This window comes from Nothobranchius furzeri, chromosome 5 (assembly GCF_043380555.1).
Source record: "Nothobranchius furzeri strain GRZ-AD chromosome 5, NfurGRZ-RIMD1, whole genome shotgun sequence".
NCBI lineage: Eukaryota > Metazoa > Chordata > Actinopteri > Cyprinodontiformes > Nothobranchiidae > Nothobranchius > Nothobranchius furzeri.
The window spans coordinates 12,737,220-12,758,067 of NC_091745.1; the positions used below are offsets into that span (position 1 = coordinate 12,737,220).

At 43.6% G+C, this 20,848-nt stretch overlaps 2 protein-coding genes across 2 annotated transcripts in view; one reads left to right on the forward strand and one right to left on the reverse strand.

Moving 5' to 3' along the window:
• The window catches only part of LOC139069967 (uncharacterized), a 474,557-nt gene that overhangs the window by 138,852 nt on the left and 314,857 nt on the right, over window positions 1–20,848 (forward strand). The gene's annotated exons all lie outside the window — the stretch shown is intronic.
• On the reverse strand, window positions 340–2,369 carry LOC129163910 (piggyBac transposable element-derived protein 4). Its single transcript, XM_054743150.2, has one exon. The coding sequence runs from the start codon at window positions 2,130–2,132 to the stop codon at window positions 459–461; it is 1,674 nt and encodes a 557-aa protein (XP_054599125.2). The 5' UTR covers window positions 2,133–2,369; the 3' UTR covers window positions 340–458.

Below are 20,848 nucleotides of genomic sequence, written 5' to 3' on the forward strand. Positions count from 1 at the left end.
AACATGAAAAACCCACTTTTTTATCCATTAACACAGTGTTTCACATTTTAAGTGTCTAAGTGAGCAAAAAGGCTTATATTATTCACTGGAGTTGCTATTTAGATATTTAACCCTTGTATTATGTTGAAAAAAAATCACATTGGTTATGTTGCGGGTCATTTTGACCCACCCTGTCTAAATTCACTTAGAACTGTAAAAAAAACTGCAATAAAACAGGAACTTTATTTTCCATTAGAAAAAACATTTAAAACACAGACACACAATAAAGTTTGAATATCCAGAACTATTTGTAAGAACTAGTTAGTAAAAGTTTTCCTTTTTTACAAACACTTTTATTTTTCTCAGATTTTCAATGTTCAACATTTTCAGTGTTGTCCACATGATGGACAGAGTGTAACTGTGTGCTTTCTGCAAATGCACTTCTTGCACTTCTCACAAAAGGTGCTTGTTTTAATGTCTTATCGTGAGGGACAGACCTGGCATCTTTTTCGTTTCTTTGCACCTGTATCCACTGGATTCATTGTACATTGGTCAGATGATGCAGACCTGACGTTTTCAATGATAGCTGCTGCTGCTGGGGATCGAGCTGGTCTGGCTCGCCTCTGGATCTCGGGGTTGACAAGACTTTTGCCCAGTTCTTCCAGGAAAAGCCGACGTCGGTACAGTTTGCCGACATTCCAATGTTGGTTGATTTCAGTCCACAGGACAAAGGCATTGTAAGCTGACACATCCACAATGTTGTAGAAAATCACCAAGGGCCAACGAGCTGTTTTGCGCTGGCAGCTGTATGTTGCTGTGACTTTGTCAAGATTGTCTACTCCTCCTTTGGTGGAGTTGTAGTCCAGGATCATTTGTGGTTTTTTGTCTTCTCTTGTGCTCAGAGATGCATCTGTGTGCATTGTGCTCATGACAAGAACATTTTTGTTTTTCTTTGGGCAGTATGAAACAACTGTTGCTTTCTCGGTGAAAACAAATTTTGAGGAATGTGGAGGTCTTCCCTGCATCTTCAGAATTTCACTGGGAAGTTCTGGTTTATTTTTCCTGATTGTTCCCAACATAGTGAGCTTTCTTTTCTGAAGTTCATCTCCAAGCCAGTAGGATGTAAAGAAGTTGTCACAGGTGATGTTATGCCCTTGCAGCCCTTCACTCATCTGCAGCACCACACGCATCCCCTGATTCTTCTCAGATGCCTCTCCAGGTAGCTTTCCAGTGTACACCTGCATATTCCATGCATAGCTAGATTTAGCATCACAAGCTGCCCATATTTTGATGCCATACTTGGCCGGCTTGTTGGGCATATACTGTCGGAAAGGACAGCGGCCCCTGAATGGAACAAGGCGCTCATCTACAGTCACATGGGGACCAGGGCTGTACAACAAAGGTAGAATCTCAACCCATTTATCCCATACATCTCTGATTGCAGCAAGTTTGTCTCTTTCACAGCGACTGGCTCTGGTTTCGCGGTTGTCAAATCGGATCACACGAGATATCTTGTGAAATGTCTCAAGAGACATTGTTGCACGAAAGATCGGCCTTCCGTTCTCTTCATTCCATAGACTTGCATTTGCTTCTCCCTTTGACCTGTATACTCCAGCTAATACCAGGATTCCAATATAAGCATGCAAGTCAGTCAGATCCATGGGCTTCCATTTCTGTTGAAATACACGCCTCCCCTCCAAGTTAGTCATGTCCAGTATAATCTTTTCTATTGGAGAGGGTATGAAGAGATGAAATGCTGAATGGATATTATCAACTCGTGTGACTGCAAATCTTGTAGGACCAGGTGTCATTTTGATGACATTAGCAGATGACAGTCTGCCTCGACTTCGGTGTGGTGATGTTGACCATTTTATTTTACCATCTTTAGATGTCCATGCCCCCTCTGTAGATGATGATTGCTGCATTCCTTGGTTTTCACTTGATGAAGCGATGACAGAAGACTCCTCTTTAGAATCCTCATCAGAAAATTGGTAGTCTGGATCATCAGTAACATTGTCCTCAGCCTCTGAAAAATCCTCTGTCTCTGAAACATCTTCTTCGTCATTGCTATCCCAGTTAAAAAGCTGAGATAAAGCTTCTTCAGCTGTCAACCTTCTAGAGCTCATTTTTGGTGTGTTGAAATCACATGACATCAGTTACAAGAACAGGGCAGAAAAAGTTTCTCGCGCACGCACCTGGGCCTCTGGGTGTGAATGCATATTCAGAAGCAATCACAACATTGCACATCAAAGAGTCATGTTTATTTTTGTTCTGAACAGCTTTTTACTCACATTAAAGTGTGTGGGTCAAAATGACCCACAACATCATTTTTGTATACAAAAACTGCTAAGACTTCCCAGGACACATCAAAGTGTCCATGTTTCTCATACCAGTTCATGACCCCAGATAAGAAAAAGTCATAAAGTTTCATTAAGAAAAATAGAAGATGATCAGCACTATGGTCAACACAAAAACTGGAAGGGGTCAAATTGACCCGTAACATAATAAGAAGGTTAATAATTAAGTTTTGGGCATATTTGTCCACCCCTTCAGTTTTTCAAATTATCTATTACATCAGTAATTTATTTCGTCAGGATAACTACCAAATATGGTAATGGCCCTTGGCTAAACACAGAGCCAATCTGCCATTTTTTCTTTTCGCTAAGATTTTTTGTAGTCCTATTGGAAAAATGCAGAATGTCTGGTTATTTTAGCCACACACAGCTCAAAACTGTTCCTCATTTTAAGTAAGGGTGGTGTGGCAGTATTTAAACCCAGGAGCTGATGACGCTACTGCTAAAAAAACACAGAAGAAAAAGTAGTGTGTGTGTGTGTGTGTGTGTGTGTGTGTGTGTGCGCGCGCGTGCGCGTGGTTCGTTTGTTCGTTCGTTTCTCCCAGGCTAGTGGCTAAGTACCGAGGGCTTCATCTATCTAAAAGGAGTCATTTCCATCTGAATGTGGCAGCAACGGGACACAGCAGCAGAGCGGTAAGCTTCATATAACTCTAAAATGTCGGCAAACTTTACTTTAGATTTACGGGCATTAGCAGCACTAAAGCGTTAGCATCCGACTTGCTATCGCTAACACAGTATGCTAGTAAAGTTAGCACTCAGATTAATGTGGATTTGGCCGATTTTCATGGAATAAAACGTGATTTCTGATCAACGCCTTCTTTTACACCAGATGATAACCTTTCACTGATTGTAGCAGCAGAGCCTGTGTGTTATTTTACGTGAGTGTGATGTAATCTTAGCATCCAGTAAAGAAAGTCCCATATCAGCTAAAATGCAGCATGACAAAGTCATTCTAGTGAGTCAACACAGTGGATTTAATACAAGTTTTAAAGAACAATCTCTGAGTGAAGTGAGGTTAGTTTTTTGTGTCACTGCAGATATAAAAACTAACTGCATCAGTCAGACGCAGCAAAGCTCACCGTCTGTATGAGCGTGAGCATCAGAAAGCTGATAAAGGGGTGGGACAGGCCGGTATTGGCCAGAATTTTACCTCCCAACAGCAGGCTAGGCTTCAAGCTCTCCTGCATAAGTGGAAGAAGGCTTTTGCAGATGATGAAGAGGATTTTTGCCAAACGGACTTGGTCCAGCATCATATTCACACCGGAGATGCTTTTACATTTTTAGAGTTTTTCTTTTCTTCATTTAAAGAGCAATACTTTCACATTATAATTTTCCCACACTTTCTGTATAACTGTATTTTATTGTTTTTCAATAAAGGATGACAAATTATTTAAGTTTGGTTTTTGTTGCACACAAATATATATCTGTAAGAAATATGTACAAAGCTAATGTTTACATAACAAGTATGATTGGGTTTTGCAATACGGCACTCTGTTTATTTTAGTAAGATTTTTAAACCAAGTAAAGTTAGTAAAGAACACATTTCTATTGTCTGCTAAGAAACTGTTGGGATTTAAAATGGGCCTGTTGTACAAATAAATTGTAAATGATTATTCCTCACTTTTTTGTCTTAACCAAAGAAATTCCAGTAATTGAGCAAAAACATTTATTTTTAACACTACATTTTATAAAACAGGGCGCAAAGTGTCGGCACATGTATGTCGATGGTCCGCCCCAACCAAACCAGGAGACACAGACGTCAGGGAGGCCAAGGTTTTCTCCGACGGTCTCTGCAGCTCTATGGGCACCACGCCTCACGTAGCTGTCTCCAATGATCCAAATGGCTATGGAGAAAAAATAACAGGTTTGTCATAGTTGTTTAAAGTACAAAACCATACATGAAGTGGTCAAGACAGGTATTTGGAACTTACACTTGCTGCGTTGTGTAGCTGATGTTGGAGACACACAGGCTGCCATGGTGACCTTTAAACAGATCTAAGAAAAAATAAAAGAATGAAAATTAAAAACTCCAAGACCTCATGTCATATTTACTAATTAGCTATGGCTTGAAAATATATGTAACTCTCATATAAGCTCTTTTATTATTCATTGTTATATGCTACTTTTATTATTATGGAATCATGGGCCTCTCTGTGCTTCTCTCCTGCACGAGCTCTAAACAGCTGCAGGAACTCCAAAAGGGAGTGAGACATTGCAGTCTCTCTTTGTACCGGTTACCACGGATGCTTATGCTTATCTTAGAATTACATGTTCTTGTGATATGTGAGTTCCTGCCTAACAAGGCAATATATGTATCTACCTTATAAGCTTATTTTATGTATTTACCTTATAAGCTCATTTGTATTATTCTATGCTATGGAGACTTGCTCAGATACTCAAGGCCTCTGCACAAAGATTAATAGCAGCATATTCTCTTCTGCACCAAAGAAGGAGGTGAGCACATTCCAGCTCTTCTCACTTTCCTCTCGGCACCGGTGTATGTATCTTTTCCTGTCAAGGACGTACCAGGATGTTCCTAGTTATCTCACGGATGCATGTTCTCGTGATGTATTAACTGTCCACTAACAAGGCTGTTATTTTTTCACCTGTCATGATCAATGACGTATGTACATGGCAAACTGCGTATGTAACATTCCTGTAATCCTCAATAAAAATCAGCCGTTTCAGCAGAACGGAGAGAGTGTCTGAAGGCAACTGTCAGGAGCAGATCGCGGGATCTGCTGGAAGTTGCAAAGCTCTCCCCCTCTAGAGCGGTGAAACAGTGACTGGACTTCTGATCATTTGACTCCACATTCTACCAACTAAAAGGTGTTTAACTCCATCTTCTCCGTACCTGTGTTTGGTATAACAGAAGAAAGACCAACAAAATTTGGCGTCACGAACAGGATTTTTTCTTTTTGAAGAAAAAGGAGTTTTTGGAGGACGATTTGACCAACCGACCCAGCGAACGATCTTGGCACAAAAACACCGCGGTGGAAATAAGGTAAGCAGAGCCTTTTTATCTAAAATCTGCCCATTGGAATTATCCAAAGCCTTTGTGTCTTGAATCATAGTAGCTGTGGTCCTAAAATAATAGTTGAAGAAGAAAGTGGAGACAAGTGCAGAAAAAATAAGAGATTTTTTAATGGTTTAATGGTAAAATAAGATAAGGATTTTTTTTACAATGGTTTAATGATAAATGAGATAAAGAAATAGAACAGAACAAGAGAGGTTGGAGGCCCAGGACAAGGTCCTAAATTCCATTTTCCAGGTCGTGGCTGACCACACTATTTGCTGACGAGTGAATAGAAAATATAACGAGGTTATATTAAGCTAGGTTAAGGCCTTAGGGGTGGGAACCCTAAAATTCCACAGGTCAGGGACCTGGTTCGGGTTAAGGCCCTGGGAGGCTAGAGAGAGCTCCCTAAATTTTATAGCACAGGTCAGGGGCCTGGTTCGGGTTAAGGCCCTGGGAGGCAAGAGAGCTCCCTAAATTCTATAGGTCGAGGACCTTTGCATGAGATGAGAAAAATGTTCTAATGTAACTGTTTTTGCATGAAATGAGAAATGTTTTAATGAAACTGTTTTTTGACACAAAACGCACGCCATAGTTAGAGAACACGCTGTATGAATGTCAAGCCTCAATCAGCTTTGTCGGTAAAACAGATGGAGCTGACTGATTAACTTGAATTACATAATAAAAGAGACAGAATAAACTCCAAATGAGAGTAAATAAGTCTCTTTAGGCTGAGCAAACATATTATCTGCACTCACAGTGCAGATAGTAAGGATAAGTGTAAAAACACATAGATTTTTCATATCACAACTAATAGGGATTAGTTGAATAAGCGGTGACCACCACGCCCACCGCAGACAAGAAGGGTAATGAATGAATGAACTGTACTAACAATTGTATGTGTAAGTGAGAGAAATACAGAGCGCCTTTGTGGATGCACTAGGCAACATCTCCTCACCTGAAATACGGTTGAAGAAGGAGATACCTCAAAGGTCATTGGCACTGTCTCACTAATTAATACTGGTGATTTAGAGCCCCCTATGGGCTAAAAACCTCATCAGTCCAAATTGTCACCAAAATCAGCAACATACTAACAGAATGATGGAAAAAGAATATGATTGTGGAACGGAGGATGATGGATGGGGACCTAATGACATTCTGAGTACACTGGGAGAGCAATTAGCCTGCATAGAGACTGTAATAAATATGACAAGCAGCCCAGTAGAAGCCACGAGAAATAAGGTTTTATTGAGAAAGTCAGCAGAAAAAGCGATGAAGGAAAAAGGAGCAGATGTTAACAGCAGAGGTAACTGGAGTAAGATTTGGGAGAAGAAAGCTGCAGAAGCGAGAGAAAAAGGACAGGAAGCTGCAGAAACTCTGAGGGAAGCTGGAGTGTTGACAAGAAAGAAAATAAAAAGTGAGGTTGACAAGCAGGCAGCTCGCGTGAGTAAGTACATGCAGTGGATAATGTTATGGAACGCAGCCAGACCTAATATGAAGAAAGTGAAGAAGGAGAATAAATCTCCACCCCCGTACTCCTCAGCTACTGCTCCGGCAGCTGGAATGTATCCATTAATTAAAGTTGCAAGCGGCACATTGGACATTCAGCCTGAAGTCCCACTTGATAATATGAGTGAGTGGTCAGGTGTAACTATGACATCAGGATCAGACGTTAAAGTCAGGTCCTCCGCCTCTGAGACACATAATCCTTTTCTGCCAAGTAATGAAATATTAAACAGCAGCCCGTCTGCAAACAACCCAGCTGCACCGTTCGAATTAAGGGCTAAACGACAGGACATAGATAACTCACAAAAACAATTCACCACTCCCTACTTCAATCAGGGCCTGGTCGCACCTGACTATGGCACGGGTACGAGCTCCCATGCACCCCCTTCAGCGCCTTGGGCAAACAGCCCACCAGTATGGCCTAAAGCATCAGGCCTAAAGCCAACACCAATTTTTGCATCCTCCCAGTTAAAGGGTGAAGAGCAGGAAGACCCTAATAAAAGTGTAGTAGTAAAGATGGTTCTGGTAGGGCATGAATCATCTGATCCCCCTCCAGCAGCCAGTCAGAGTCATGAATCTCTCCTAGAAGAGGAATGGCAGAAGCCGCCCACGAAGGAAGAGTTTGGGGGAGAAGGGGACCTGCCTTCTCACCCTCCATCCCCAGACCCAGACAGAAGACATACTAGGTCCATGGGCCCACCGACCTATCAATTACCCCTGGTGCAGAATAAACCCAACGCCCAGAAAGTCTATCAGCCGTATTCCCTTGGGGACATTCAGGCTTTAATAGATAAATTACCAGATATACACGAGGGTGGAAACACTTGGCTCTCAGACTTTGACACCCTTACTGCTGGACAGGACTTTGCATTGGGAGATTTCCGAGCAGTAATCACTAGATGCACGTCACGCTCACAGGCGGAGGCCCTAGAAAAGGATGCTGGCACAACTCGTGATTCTAATTCTGTACCTCTCGGAAGAGTGATAGCTCAATTAGGCCCAGCAGTCAGAAAGATGTTCCCGCTGAAAGATAGCAGCACAATGTGCAAATTTAAATGGGATGCTAAACAAAATCCTTCAATTTACCTGAACCAAGCCATTGACACCTGGGTGGCCCAAACTGGCCAACACCCATCCAAACGGGGCACGAGCAGTATGTGGTTTAAAAATGCAGTCCTGAAGGGAGTCCCTGACTCAGTGATTCAGAAAATGGAAGACAACCTTGATTTGCAGGATTGTGATTTTAGCATGTGGAAAAAACATCTTATTTTTAACCTTAATAAAATACAGGTAAAGGAAGAAAAAGACTCTGATAACTTAGAAGATTTGCAAAAACAATTGCTCAGGGTCCAATTACAAGCCGCGAAAAAGACTTTAGGTGAAAAGGGGGACAAGGTTAAGAAACAAATAGTTGCGTCCACAGCCACACCCCCACCACCGCAGACACTTCCTGATCAGGTTTCACCTATAGCTTGGCAGCCGCAGCCACCATATTCAGGGCAGCCACAGCCACAGTATTCAGGGCCATATGTGCCACCACAACATAACACACCCATCCCATATGCTGCCCAGCGACCACCTTTTGCTGGTCGACCCAGAGGCGGTTTCAGGGGAAGGGGACAGTGGAGGCCAGTAGGCGGCAAAGGGGGACCACATGCTCAAGACATTTGCTACAACTGTGGTCAACAAGGACATTGGTCCAGGAACTGCCCCTTGCCATACAGCCCACAAAAGGAAGGTCGAGGCAGAGGCACCTTTTCAGGACGAGGAGGGCCTACCGGACCCCACACCCAGATGCCAATGATGGGCTGGGAACAGTGGGAGGGTGGTCCAAGACAATAGGACACCCCACAGAGAAACTCCGACGGTCAGGGAGCCACGGCAGACCCCCTGCTGTCAATAACTGTAGATGGACAACATCAACCATTTTTGGTTGACACTGGTGCCACCTGCTCCACCATACAAACTGTACCGCCCTCTAAGACATCTACACGCACTATCTCAGTTACGGGCTTCTCTGGGGAACAACAAACTCTGCCTTTCTCCCTGCCACTCCCAACTACGGTGGGAAACCAGACAGTGCTGCACAGCTTCGTCTGTTCACCAACAGTTCCAGTCAACTTACTAGGAAGAGATCTCCTCATCAAGTTAGGAGCCACCATTTTGTGTGGTCCTACGGGACTTACTGTCACTCTGCCAGAAGGGACTGTGTTGCCCTGCACCGGAGAAGCCAGTGATGGCATGTACTTGGCCCAAAGACTGCCTGACATATCAGACTGTGCTGAGATTTACTGGGCTCTGTTGGACACAGAAACCAAGGACACTCCTGGCTTAATGACTCTGTACCAGCAGTGGAAACCCTGGCTGACTCAGGTCCATCCTTATGTTTCCCCCCCTGACCCTCCTCACCTAACATTATTCTATGACAGACATGATTCAGTTTGGTACAAGAAAGCCTTCCAAAATCAATTAGAGGGACAACAATGGTGTGTTCAAACAACAGATATTTATGCTGCACCAGAAGGTGTGGCCGCGGCAGCCAACCTAACCCAGGAACAATTGGCATGGTACATGATGGGAGATGAGGCAGTACCTCATGTCTCTCTTGCTTTACATCCGGCCCATCAGGCAAAAGAACTAGGGGGAATGGTTAAACGTTCCCTAGCAACCACTGATTGGCGTTCGACTCCTCTTCCACAAGTGTCATATTCAGACTCAACTCAGACATTTAAAATCACTGCGGTTTGTACTAATTCGACACATTTACAACAGGAAACTATTAGCAGATCCCATGGACATGAACGAACCGATCACCCTGATGCTCTGACAATGTTAGACTCGCTTCCCACCTCCCTGTGGTCAACAGGCCCCACCGATGTTGGGTTGGTGTCCATCCCACCTGTGACCTTTCACCTAAAAGATCATGCTCCCCTGTGGGTTCCACAATACCCACACAAACCATATGCTGAAGAGGGGATAGCAGACACCATCAATGGCCTGTTGCAGGCAGGGGTGTTGGAGCCATCCATGTCAGAATGGAACACTCCGATTTTACCTGTAGAAAAGAAAAATACTGGTAAATATCGAATGGTTCATGACTTGCGTCGTATAAACGCCCTACTTAACACAGAATCACTTCCCGTCCCTAACCCATATGTGGCTCTGACAAACCTACCACCCTCACATGCATGGTTTACCTGCATAGATTTGGCGAATGCATTCTTTTGTCTTCCACTTCATGAGTCTCTGAGGGACATTTTCTCTTTCACATTCAGAGGGCAGCAATTCAGATACACTCGGTTGCCACAAGGGTTCACCCTGTCACCTGGATTGTTCAACCAATGTTTGCGTCAGCTCCTAGACACATGCCCCCTACCTGATGACTGTGTTTTAGTGCAGTATGTTGATGATTTGCTCCTGTCAGCGCCCTCTGCAGGCTCCTGTCTGCAAGCTACTCAAACACTACTAACTCATTTGGCCAAGCTTGGATTTAAGGTCAGCTGATCCAAACTTCAAATAGCCAGGAAACAAGTATCATTTCTGGGCAGAATGGTTTCACAAGTTGGCGTTTCATTGTCACCAGATCATAGAAACTCCATACTCCATCACTCTAAACCTGAAACTGTCAAAGACATGTTATTCTTCCTAGGTCTGACAGGCTACAGTAGACACTTCATCCCTAACTATGTTGGTCTCACTGCCCCACTACGTGCTCTTATAGCACCTTTTGGAATGCGTCAACTCACAGCACACCTGAACTGGACTATTCCAGCAGAAGAAGCATTCATAAAACTTAAACAACAACTCTCCACTGCTAGTGATTTAGCTACTGCTGACTATAACTCTACGTTTTTCCTTGATGTTTCTGGATCAGAAACTCATGTAAATGGAGTTCTGTTCCAGAAAAAAGGGGGAGGTCAGAGACAAGTCTTGATGTACATAAGTGTCATGTTAGATAACACAGAAAGGGGGAGGTCAGAGACAAGTCTTGATGTACATAAGTGTCATGTTAGATAACACAGAAAAAAGACACCCACCCTGCACACAACATGTAGCAGGCCTTGCAAAAATTTTACAAAAAACAGCACATATTGTAATGGGCTACCCTCTGAAAGTACTAACAACACACAGTGTAGTAGCTTACATTACATCACAAGCTTTCACCATGACCCCACTAAGACAAAGAAAAATCAGTAAAATCTTAGAGGCCCCACACATCACCTACACACATGAAGGGATAAACATGGCAGACTAGATGGGTAATGGAGAACCTCATTCGTGTGAACAAAAAACAGCAATAGAAGAAAAAGTCAGACCAGATTTAAGTGCAATCCCACTAGAAAATCCTGATAAGAACTGGTTCACAGACGGCTGTTGCTATAGGGATGACAATGATGGATTAAAAGCTGCCTGGGCAGTAGTAGAGCAACTCCCTACAGGCGAGTGGTTCACTGCAGGAGCGGAAAAGCTGAAAGGACAACAGTCAGCACAGAGAGCAGAAGTGTTAGCTATTATTGCCGCTCTCAAAATGAGCACAGGGAAAAAAGTAAATATTTACAGTGACTCAGCTTATGCTGTAGGAGCCGTGCATGTTGAACTGAAGCAATGGTTGAGAGCTGGTTTTGTGACTGCTGGGGTGAAACCCATAAAACATGAGTCTGAGATGAGGGAACTAGCAGAAGCTTTATTCCTTCCAGCAGAAGTGGCAGTGATAAAATGCAAAGGACATAGTCAGGGCTCTGACTTTGTATCTAAGGGAAATCAGGAGGCAGATAGAGCTGCCAAGATAACAGCTGAATATCTTCCTGTATATAATCTAGTGGTTGAGGCAGTAAATGTTGAAAAAAGCATTGATCCTAGGATCTCCATCACAAAGGAAACACTCAAGGACATGCAAGATCAAGCTTCAGCACAGGAAAAAACTTTGTGGTTGGCAAGAGGTGCAACCAACACAGATGTTTGGAGAAGTCCAGATGGTAGACCCATACTACCACCTGACATCAGGCAGACAGCAATGGAAGAAGCGCATGGAGTTGGACATGTTGGTGTAGCACAGATGGTGAGGAATTTGTCCCTCTGGTGGCATCCATACCTAACAGACATGGCCAGATATTTGGTTAAAACTTGTACAGAGTGTACTCAGTTTGGCATTAAACCCACCCTGAAACCAATCCAAGGTCAATTTCCAATACCAACATGCCCTGGAAAAGAGATAATCATAGATTTCACAGACATGATTGACAGGGTAAAAGGCTACAGGTATCTCCTAGTGTGTGTAGATGCCTACACTGGATGGCCGGAGGCTTGGCCTGCGAAAAAAGAAGACAGCAAAACTGTCATCAAATGTTTGATCAATCATTACATTCCCCAACATGGGTTCCCGGAAAAAATCAGATCGGACAATGGGACACATTTTAAGAACAAAGATCTACAGGAGGTTGAAACCATGCTGGGACTGAAACACAAGTTTGGTTCAGTGAATCATCCCCAATCCCAGGGAAAGGTAGAAAGGATGAATCAAACGCTAAAGGTCAAATTGGCTAAAATCTGTGCACAGACCAAATTAACTTGGTTAGAAGCTTTGCCCCTTGCTCTGATGTCCACACGGAGCTCAGTTAACAAGACCACAAGGTTCACTCCCTTTGAACTACAGACTGGACGGCCGTTCCCAGGACCTGCCACAAAATTACCTCTGACTGCTGACCTGACTGACTCCCTCGACTCAAGGTCATATTATAACCTGTTGCATAGTCTTGTCTCTCAGTTCTCATTACAGGTTAAGGCTGACCGTACCACCACAGATGCCCCATCTCCACAACCTGGGACAGACTGGGTCCTGCTAAAAGTCACCAAAAGGAAGTGGACGGAACCGAGGTGGACCGGACCCTACAGGATCACGGAGAGGACGTCACACGCTGTCCGGCTGGACGGTAAAGGAGACTCCTGGTACCATTGGACCCAGTGTGCTGCAGCGGAAGAGCCACACCGCACCCTGACCGAGGTCCAACAGAACCTGTCACAAAGGGAGGAGCCTAACCTGGAAGAGAAGCAGCCGACATCTGCCTGACCAGAAAAGAGGACCTAAGGACCAGGACGAGAAGCAGCTGACATATGCCTGACCAGAAAAAAGGATCCAAAAACCAGGAAGAGAAGTAGCTGACTGCAGTAGCGTGCCAAGCTACCAATTCTGCAGGACGAGGTAGCATGCCAAGCTACCACCACATCCAGCGGGACGAGAATCGTGACATCATCACCCCCTGCAGCTGCCTGGAGCCAGTGAAGGGACCTCAACAGGGGGAAGAAGTAATCACCCTTCGAACATTCTACAAGGGTTCTATTTAACACCCTTCATTTATCTAACAAGGGTTATATTTAACACCCTCCATTTATTTTACCAGGGTTCTATTTAACACCCTCATTTATCTTACAAGGGTTATATTTTACACCCTCTACTCATTTTATATTATTAATCATTTACCTGTTTAGAGTTAGATATATGTTTGCGCTCATTGCATTTCTAAAAACTTAATGTACATATTGATCACTCACTTGTCCTGGCCGGAAGAAGATTCAGAGGGTAACATAATTCAACGAGAATCCTTTCCATTAGCCTGGTATCCAAGTAGACTGAACCGGTTGGCATACAGGGACAGCAGGTTGGGGTTGTGGAACGACAGATACTTTCGCGATTTCTCCAATTTAGAAGATTTGGTAACAATAGCAATTTTAGCATATAGTGCATTCTCTGGTACTGATTACAGCAGCTATAACCCATACAATTTCTTAAATTAACACCTGTATAAGCCTAATTATGTCCTGGCCATTCCCTCCCATCCTCACGTGCGGGCAGCGTCTCCTGATTCTACTTCTCACTGTTATCCTGCTATGTATCCCATTGGCTATTTTGTTCCTCTGCAATGACCTCCCCTTGCCACCCTCACCCCCTACATCCCCTGAGGCTACCCCGCTAACACCAACGGCCCATCCTCCACCACCTATTGACCGGCACAAGCGATCCCTATCTCTTCCATCCCCCTCACCTCCTTGTACCTCTGATTTTCTCTATCTAACCCAAGCAGTTACCCTGTGTATTCCATTATCCACAGCCACCACGGTTACACTCCCCTACGATGTTCTGCCCTCGAACCCTGCACATGGTCGGTACACGCCATCTGACCTTAAAGAGCATGTTTGGTACTTAACGTGGGGATCTTACTCTCAATGGAAGTGGAGTAGTCTTGTTGCTGAAACAGGCGATGATTGGTCATCCTACTCCAAAGGAGTAGCTACAACTTGGCGTACCAGAATCAAGTTGATAAAACAAGGCGGATCAAAAACAGGCCCTTTGACTTTCATAATTAGTCCACTAAACTCCCTCGGATGTACCCTATTTGTACTTGCTCCTTGGATTAGTGGGAGCTACTACTAGACAGTGCACCTCTGTGTCCGTAATATTACTTCACCTACCTCTACCGTCTTTGATATTGTCGGAATAAGTAAATCTCCCTCCTCTCCTGTGTTAACTGACATTACTAAAGTGAATAAACCCTCTTCCGCGATAACTATTGAGACTAAAAACCTTTCTGTTGATGAGACATTCCAGACGGTTACCGGCATTTCCGCTAGCACTAATAATTGGTTACTCCTGGCTGAACAAGCAGCTAATGCTTCAGATCATGATTGTCTTGTTTGCCTCTCAGCTCGTCCTACTCTCCGTATTGTACCACCTCCGATCCCTCCAGAATGCGTCCTTCATTTGATGAACGGGACTTCCCTAAATTCCAATTGTACCAAGTTTGGACAAGTCTTTCCAAAGCAAAAACCAGGTGATGACATAGGTACGCCCTTCTTTTCTAATATTGTGGCCCCTAATAACTTCAGTTGTATTCAACTAATTGGACGAGGCGGTCCTTTTCTGGGGAATGTCACCACAAATTGGTGCGTTAATACAACCGTGTCAGTTTCTTCACAATTCAAACCCAAAAAGCGTGCCAATCTCTGGTGGTGGTGTGGTGCTACTCAACTCTATAATGGTTTTCCCAGGAAATCTTCAGGTTTGTGTGCCCTTATTACTTTACTGTTACCTGTTACTGTTACCCCCGTAACCCTTCACGATACCCCTATTTCCAGTTCCTACTCCAGCATCCGGCGAAAGCGATCTTTACCAGCTTTACCTGCATTTCACAATCCCACTTATATAGATGCCATTGGCGTCCCCAGAGGCGTTCCCGACGAATATAAATTGGTTGACCAAATAGCCGCCGGATGGGAATCTATATTTGCCTGGATAACCCCCAATAAAAATGTCGACCGCATTAACTATATCCATTTCAATGTTCAACTCTTAAGTAACTATACTCGTACTGCACTTGAGGCAGTTCACCAACAACTATCGGCTACTTCCTTGATGGCTTTCCAAAATAGAATTGCTGTAGACATGCTGTTAGCTGAAAAAGGGGGCGTGTGTTCCATGTTTGCTCAGGATTGCTGTGTCTACATCCCCAACAATACGGCCTCGGACGGTAGCTTAACTAAGGACTTAGACGGCCTCCGCTCTTTGACAGAAAAAATGAAATCCCACTCTGGTGTAGACACCTCCATGTGGGACTCTTGGCTTGATGTATTTGGTAAATACAAATCCCTTGTTTCCTCCGTCCTGGTGTCCATGTCTGTCTTCGCTGCCATTCTTGTTACTTGCGGCTGCTGCTGTATCCCCTGCCTTAGGCAACTAGTTCAGAGATTGATCACCATTGCCATCTCTCCTCCACCTGCTGACCCCATTCTCCAGATGCCATTGTTACTAGCCAATCCTAACATCTATTTGGGAGGAGAACCCTCCAGTGATAGTGATGACTCTCATGATGAAGAAGATGATGTGAGAGTGTGAGGATGTATAGTGATTTATGTAACAATCCCTTCACCTGTTTATTTCCATTAATTTTTGATTGTGTTGTTCTTATTTTTTGATCATTGATGAGCTAGGCATGCCCGCTCTGTGCCAACGGCGTTCGTCCCAAGAACAAAATGGGAGGACATGGGGGAATTTTCCCTATTAACGTACAGTAAAATAGGGTTTTTCGCCCTCATACGGGGTGAGCATGCGATACATTCATGAAGTAACATGTTCAGTTACAAATATAATCATGTTTTATGTATTAGTTTACTGCTGGGAATATGAGAAGCTGTAATCTGATTGATTGTTTGTATTGGTATTTTAAATCTTTGATTATTATATTCTTTTAGATGAAATTTGGTGTTGTTGTTTTGATTTCTTATATCTTTGTTGAACTCTTAAAAGAGTTCAAAAGGGGGATTGAAAATATATGTAACTCTCATATAAGCTCTTTTATTATTCATTGTTATATGCTACTTTTATTATTATGGAATCATGGGCCTCTCTGTGCTTCTCTCCTGCACGAGCTCTAAACAGCTGCAGGAACTCCAAAAGGGAGTGAGACATTGCAGTCTCTCTTTGTACCGGTTACCACGGATGCTTATGCTTATCTTAGAATTACATGTTCTTGTGATATGTGAGTTCCTGCCTAACAAGGCAATATATGTATCTACCTTATAAGCTTCTTTTATGTATTTACCTTATAAGCTCATTTTTATTATTCTATGCTATGGAGACATGCTCAGATACTCAAGGCCTCTGCACAAAGATTAATAGCAGCATATTCTCTTCTGCACCAAAGAAGGAGGTGAGCACATTCCAGCTCTTCTCACTTTCCTCTCGGCACCGGTGTATGTATATTTTCCTGTCAAGGACGTACCAGGATGTTCCTAGTTATCTCACGGATGCATGTTCTCGTGATGTATTAACTGTCCACTAACAAGGCTGTTATTTTTTCACCTGTCATGATCAATGACGTATGTACATGGCAAACTGCGTATGTAACATTCCTGTAATCCTCAATAAAAATCAGCCGTTTCAGCAGAACGGAGAGAGTGTCTGAAGGCAACTGTCAGGAGCAGATCGCGGGATCTGCTGGAAGTTGCAAAGCTCTCCCCCTCTAGAGCGGTGAAACAGTGACTGGACTTCTGATCATTTGACTCCACATTCTACCAACTAAAAGGTGTTTAACTCCATCTTCTCCGTACCTGTGTTTGGTCTAACAGAAGAAAGACCAACAGGCTGATTTATTGTTTGGATCACAGTGAGTTACACTAATTCTAATATATTTTTTATTTCTATTACACATACATACTTTTTAACTGTTATTTTCACATGACTGTTATCAGGCTGTCTTGTTCTAGTTCTCATGATAATTCCGTGTCTTCCAGTAAGTTATCTGGTGCTTACTTCATCTGTATAATGTCTCTTTACTTTTGGTACATTGTACTGAGTCCGGAATAAAGGCTAGTTGGCTGTACAAGATACAAACAAGTATTACGTTTTGGAAATATATGAAATGTATTTAGGCTGCTAATTTAGCGATAGCCCGGAGAATACGGTACTGAAAACTTGCTCAAAGCAAAATGTTTTCATTACGGAAATAAATTATAAACTTACCGATTTAATACTTTTTAATCCAGGTACTTTTCACGAACAGGCGCCGAAAACCTCCACCTAAACTTCGTGTTAGGTTCAGGTCCATGGGTGTTCCACAGTTAGCTCCGGTAGGGTTGAAGCTAGGTGGCTACATCCGTTAGCCCGACTCCCACCTCCGCGTTAGCTTTGGGTTAGCCAGGGTTAGCTCGTAGCTAGTTCGCCTGGGTGTCGTCACTCGATCCCAGCCTTACAGCCCCACCCTCAGCTCCTCCTCTCTTCCCTTTTATAGAATTGTCTGGGCTGGACGGAACCTGTGACACGGTCAAAATAGCGGTGGTGGCCACCTCCCATTATAGACAAAAAACGTGTTATTGGAGCCTATGGAATCGTTTTGTCCAGTATGTACAGTCTATGGTCTCTCCGTACAAGCAGGATGGGAAACAGAACTCCGTTGACGTTGAACGTCCTCAAATAATTAAAAACCAGGACTATGGCGTCAGAGCCGTGCCACAGCCCGTGCACGCGGATTGGGTCCACATCGCGAGTGTGAACGGGACTCGCAAGTGAAAATATACATGGCGAGAGGTCATTTGTGCACTGAGAGGGAGCAAACTGTGTCTGTGAGCGCACAAGGACGTGCACAAGTGACAAACCTGCGTGCGCGCATTGCCAACGAGCACACGGCAGAGGAAAACGTGTGCGCGCTGCAGCCTCTCTGCGCGCTCGGTTTCTGACTCCTGCTCGCTCGGCTGTGAAGGGGTTTTGGCACTCTGGAGGCATGGCCTGTGGCAGATCTTCTCTGTCCTCTGATTAGTTAGTTTACCCCGCACTTTACCCTCTAGCTATCTACATAAAAAAATCTGGTATTCAGTAGTTGTTGACACAGCTCAGCTTGTAGAGCTGGAGACTCTCCCCCCCGGAGGAGCCAGGTTCGAGTCTGTAATTCTTGACTGCACTGATCTGAGGTGTCAATGGCCATATTCCCCTCTCTTCCAGAGTCATATATTTTCCTCAAGTTCAACTGCACTCTGAAGAGGCTTATTTGGATTGTGCCACATAGGCCAGTGACCTTTGTCTCAGCACTGTATGCTGGAACTATCAGCGACCAACCTGGGAATCTGGTGTGTTGAAAATGCTACAACTAGAGATGGTCATCATGGTAGACAGGGGTTTCTTCATTGATGACATTGTGCCCAGCAAACTGTACAGGCCAGCTTTTCTTTCTGGCAAACCTCAAATGTTTGCATGTGAAGTTATAGAAACAGAAGCCATAACATGTCTGAGAGTGCATGTGGAGCGCTCCATTCATCTGGTCCAAGAACACAAGCTTTTTGATTGTTATTCCCCTCCTTGCATTTGTAAACAATCAGCTATATGCTGTGGTTTTTCTCCTTACCAACTTTTAAAATAGCCCACTAGTGAAGGCCTGGGCAAAGAAGCCTGATGTCTGAGAACCTCAACATATGTACGGCAACCACACTGTATATTTACACACTTTCATAAAGAAGCTGCATATCAAGCTTTCATTCAGATGACCTTCAACAGTGCTGCACCCTGCTGAGGGACATCCGAGTAAAACCTTGAGATGGCCATTTTCTGTTCACTAACTTGCATTGGCGGTTCTAGGGGCGGGGCCACAGGGGCACTGGCCTCTGCTGAAATATGATTGGCCCCTGTAGTGCCCCTGTCCTGTCACTCATCTGTCCTTTGTGCGGTGATGAGATTATAGGTGGATGCAATTCCGAGTCCAAACACTAGTGGCCGTGTGGCGCTAAGGAGCAAAATAGTGTGTGAAATCCAACAGAAGAAGATTTGAAAGATTCCAAGAAGGGAGAACTTTTCAACCGACATCGGATCTGATGAGAGTCCACGTTATGAGGAGTTTGTTGGTAAGTCACGAATCACTGTTTACTCACAGTTGCCATGTAAGTCAAGTCTGACAATAAGTCCAATGGAAAGCAATGCTGACATTAGTTAAAGGTAATGTTAAAAAGGGCTTGTGAAAAAACGTTAGCCCTTGCTAATCCATGTACTTCTTTTGTAATCTGCATTTCGTGTGTTAATAGTTGGCACTGTCTGATAGAGAACATGAAAAGAAAGGGTCAGATACAGGCGGGAATTCTGCAGTTTTTTTCCAAGAGAGTGAGTGTGTCAGCTGGTGAGAACGAGCATGGAGAAATCAGAGAGAGAGCAGCAGGAGGCAGTAGACCAGAGGCTGGAACAGGGCAAGGGACCTCCATTCCCCCTTTATCAGGTCAGAAAGAATATAATCTTTATTGTGCAACAGTCATGTCAGATAAACACGAGAGACAGCCTCTTGTAGGACATACCATGCTGGGAAATCAGCGTACGTGTAATATAAACGCGCCGTGGCGGCATGGTGTTGCGGGAATTTTGTGGCATTCGTGCTGCCACGGTTGATACTAATATCACCGCAACGCCGGACTTGTGAATGCATATTACAACTTGGCGCAACAGAAGAGGGTATCATGATCACGTGGGCAGTTACTGCCGAGCTCCGGCCGGCAACTATATTGAAAATGAAAGTAAACATGGGCCGTAAGTTTGGCTTTTCTAAACAGAATCAGCTGAGATGATGGCCGGGGAGCCTCTCCGTAAGAGTTGAAGCTCAGATCACCAGAGACTGCACGGGGACAGACACCTTCTGGAGCGGCTTGTTAAAAAAGCTTAATGAGTGTGGCTTTGATCGCAATAAAAAGCAAGTTATGTCCAAGATAAACTGAAGTCCGTGGCAGCGCAGAGACCGCCCCCAAGCTCCCTTTTCACCGCCATCGCATAATCTTTTGTAAAAAGATCATGATTGCACCACATTATCCAGCAGGACGGACTGACCACTTATAAACGACCTAATGCTGCCCAGTGTGTTCTGCTTATAATTGAGGATAACCTTTTCCCATTTTATCTTGGAGCTGATCCAGTTAATGTGGAGTCATTTTCTTGCACAGAAAATTTGCATTGAGCTTTTTATATTTATCAGTAATAATTGGGTCAGTTATTCCAAGCACCAAAAATAAAGGATTATTGTTTAAATTGATAGAAGTTGTTAATCGTGACAAATCATTAGTGGCAAAGTTGCTTCCCTTTAGTAAATGATTTTACGTTTCTCAAAGCATCTTTCCATTCATCACCAGTAATGTTGCAGTTAAGTTTCCTTTCCCACAATTCCTTCAAGGTTTCCCTAAATTGTGACATTTTGATGTATTGTAAAATGTGTGGGAAAAGTCCTTGTTTGAAACACTGAATTTTCTAATTGGTTGATTAAGTAAGGTCAAGGTTAAGTTTTCCAAAGAGATTTTGTGTTTTGGATATTCCTTTGTTAGTCCAACTTTTCCTGCCATTATTCTAGGTAAAAATAAAAAAAAAATCACCATTATCTCAAATTTGTTAAATGATGTTATCTTGTACTAATGGCACATATGTTTACTGAATTCTTCCGCTTCATGGTGATGTGATTTACTATAACATTAACATAATGGATTT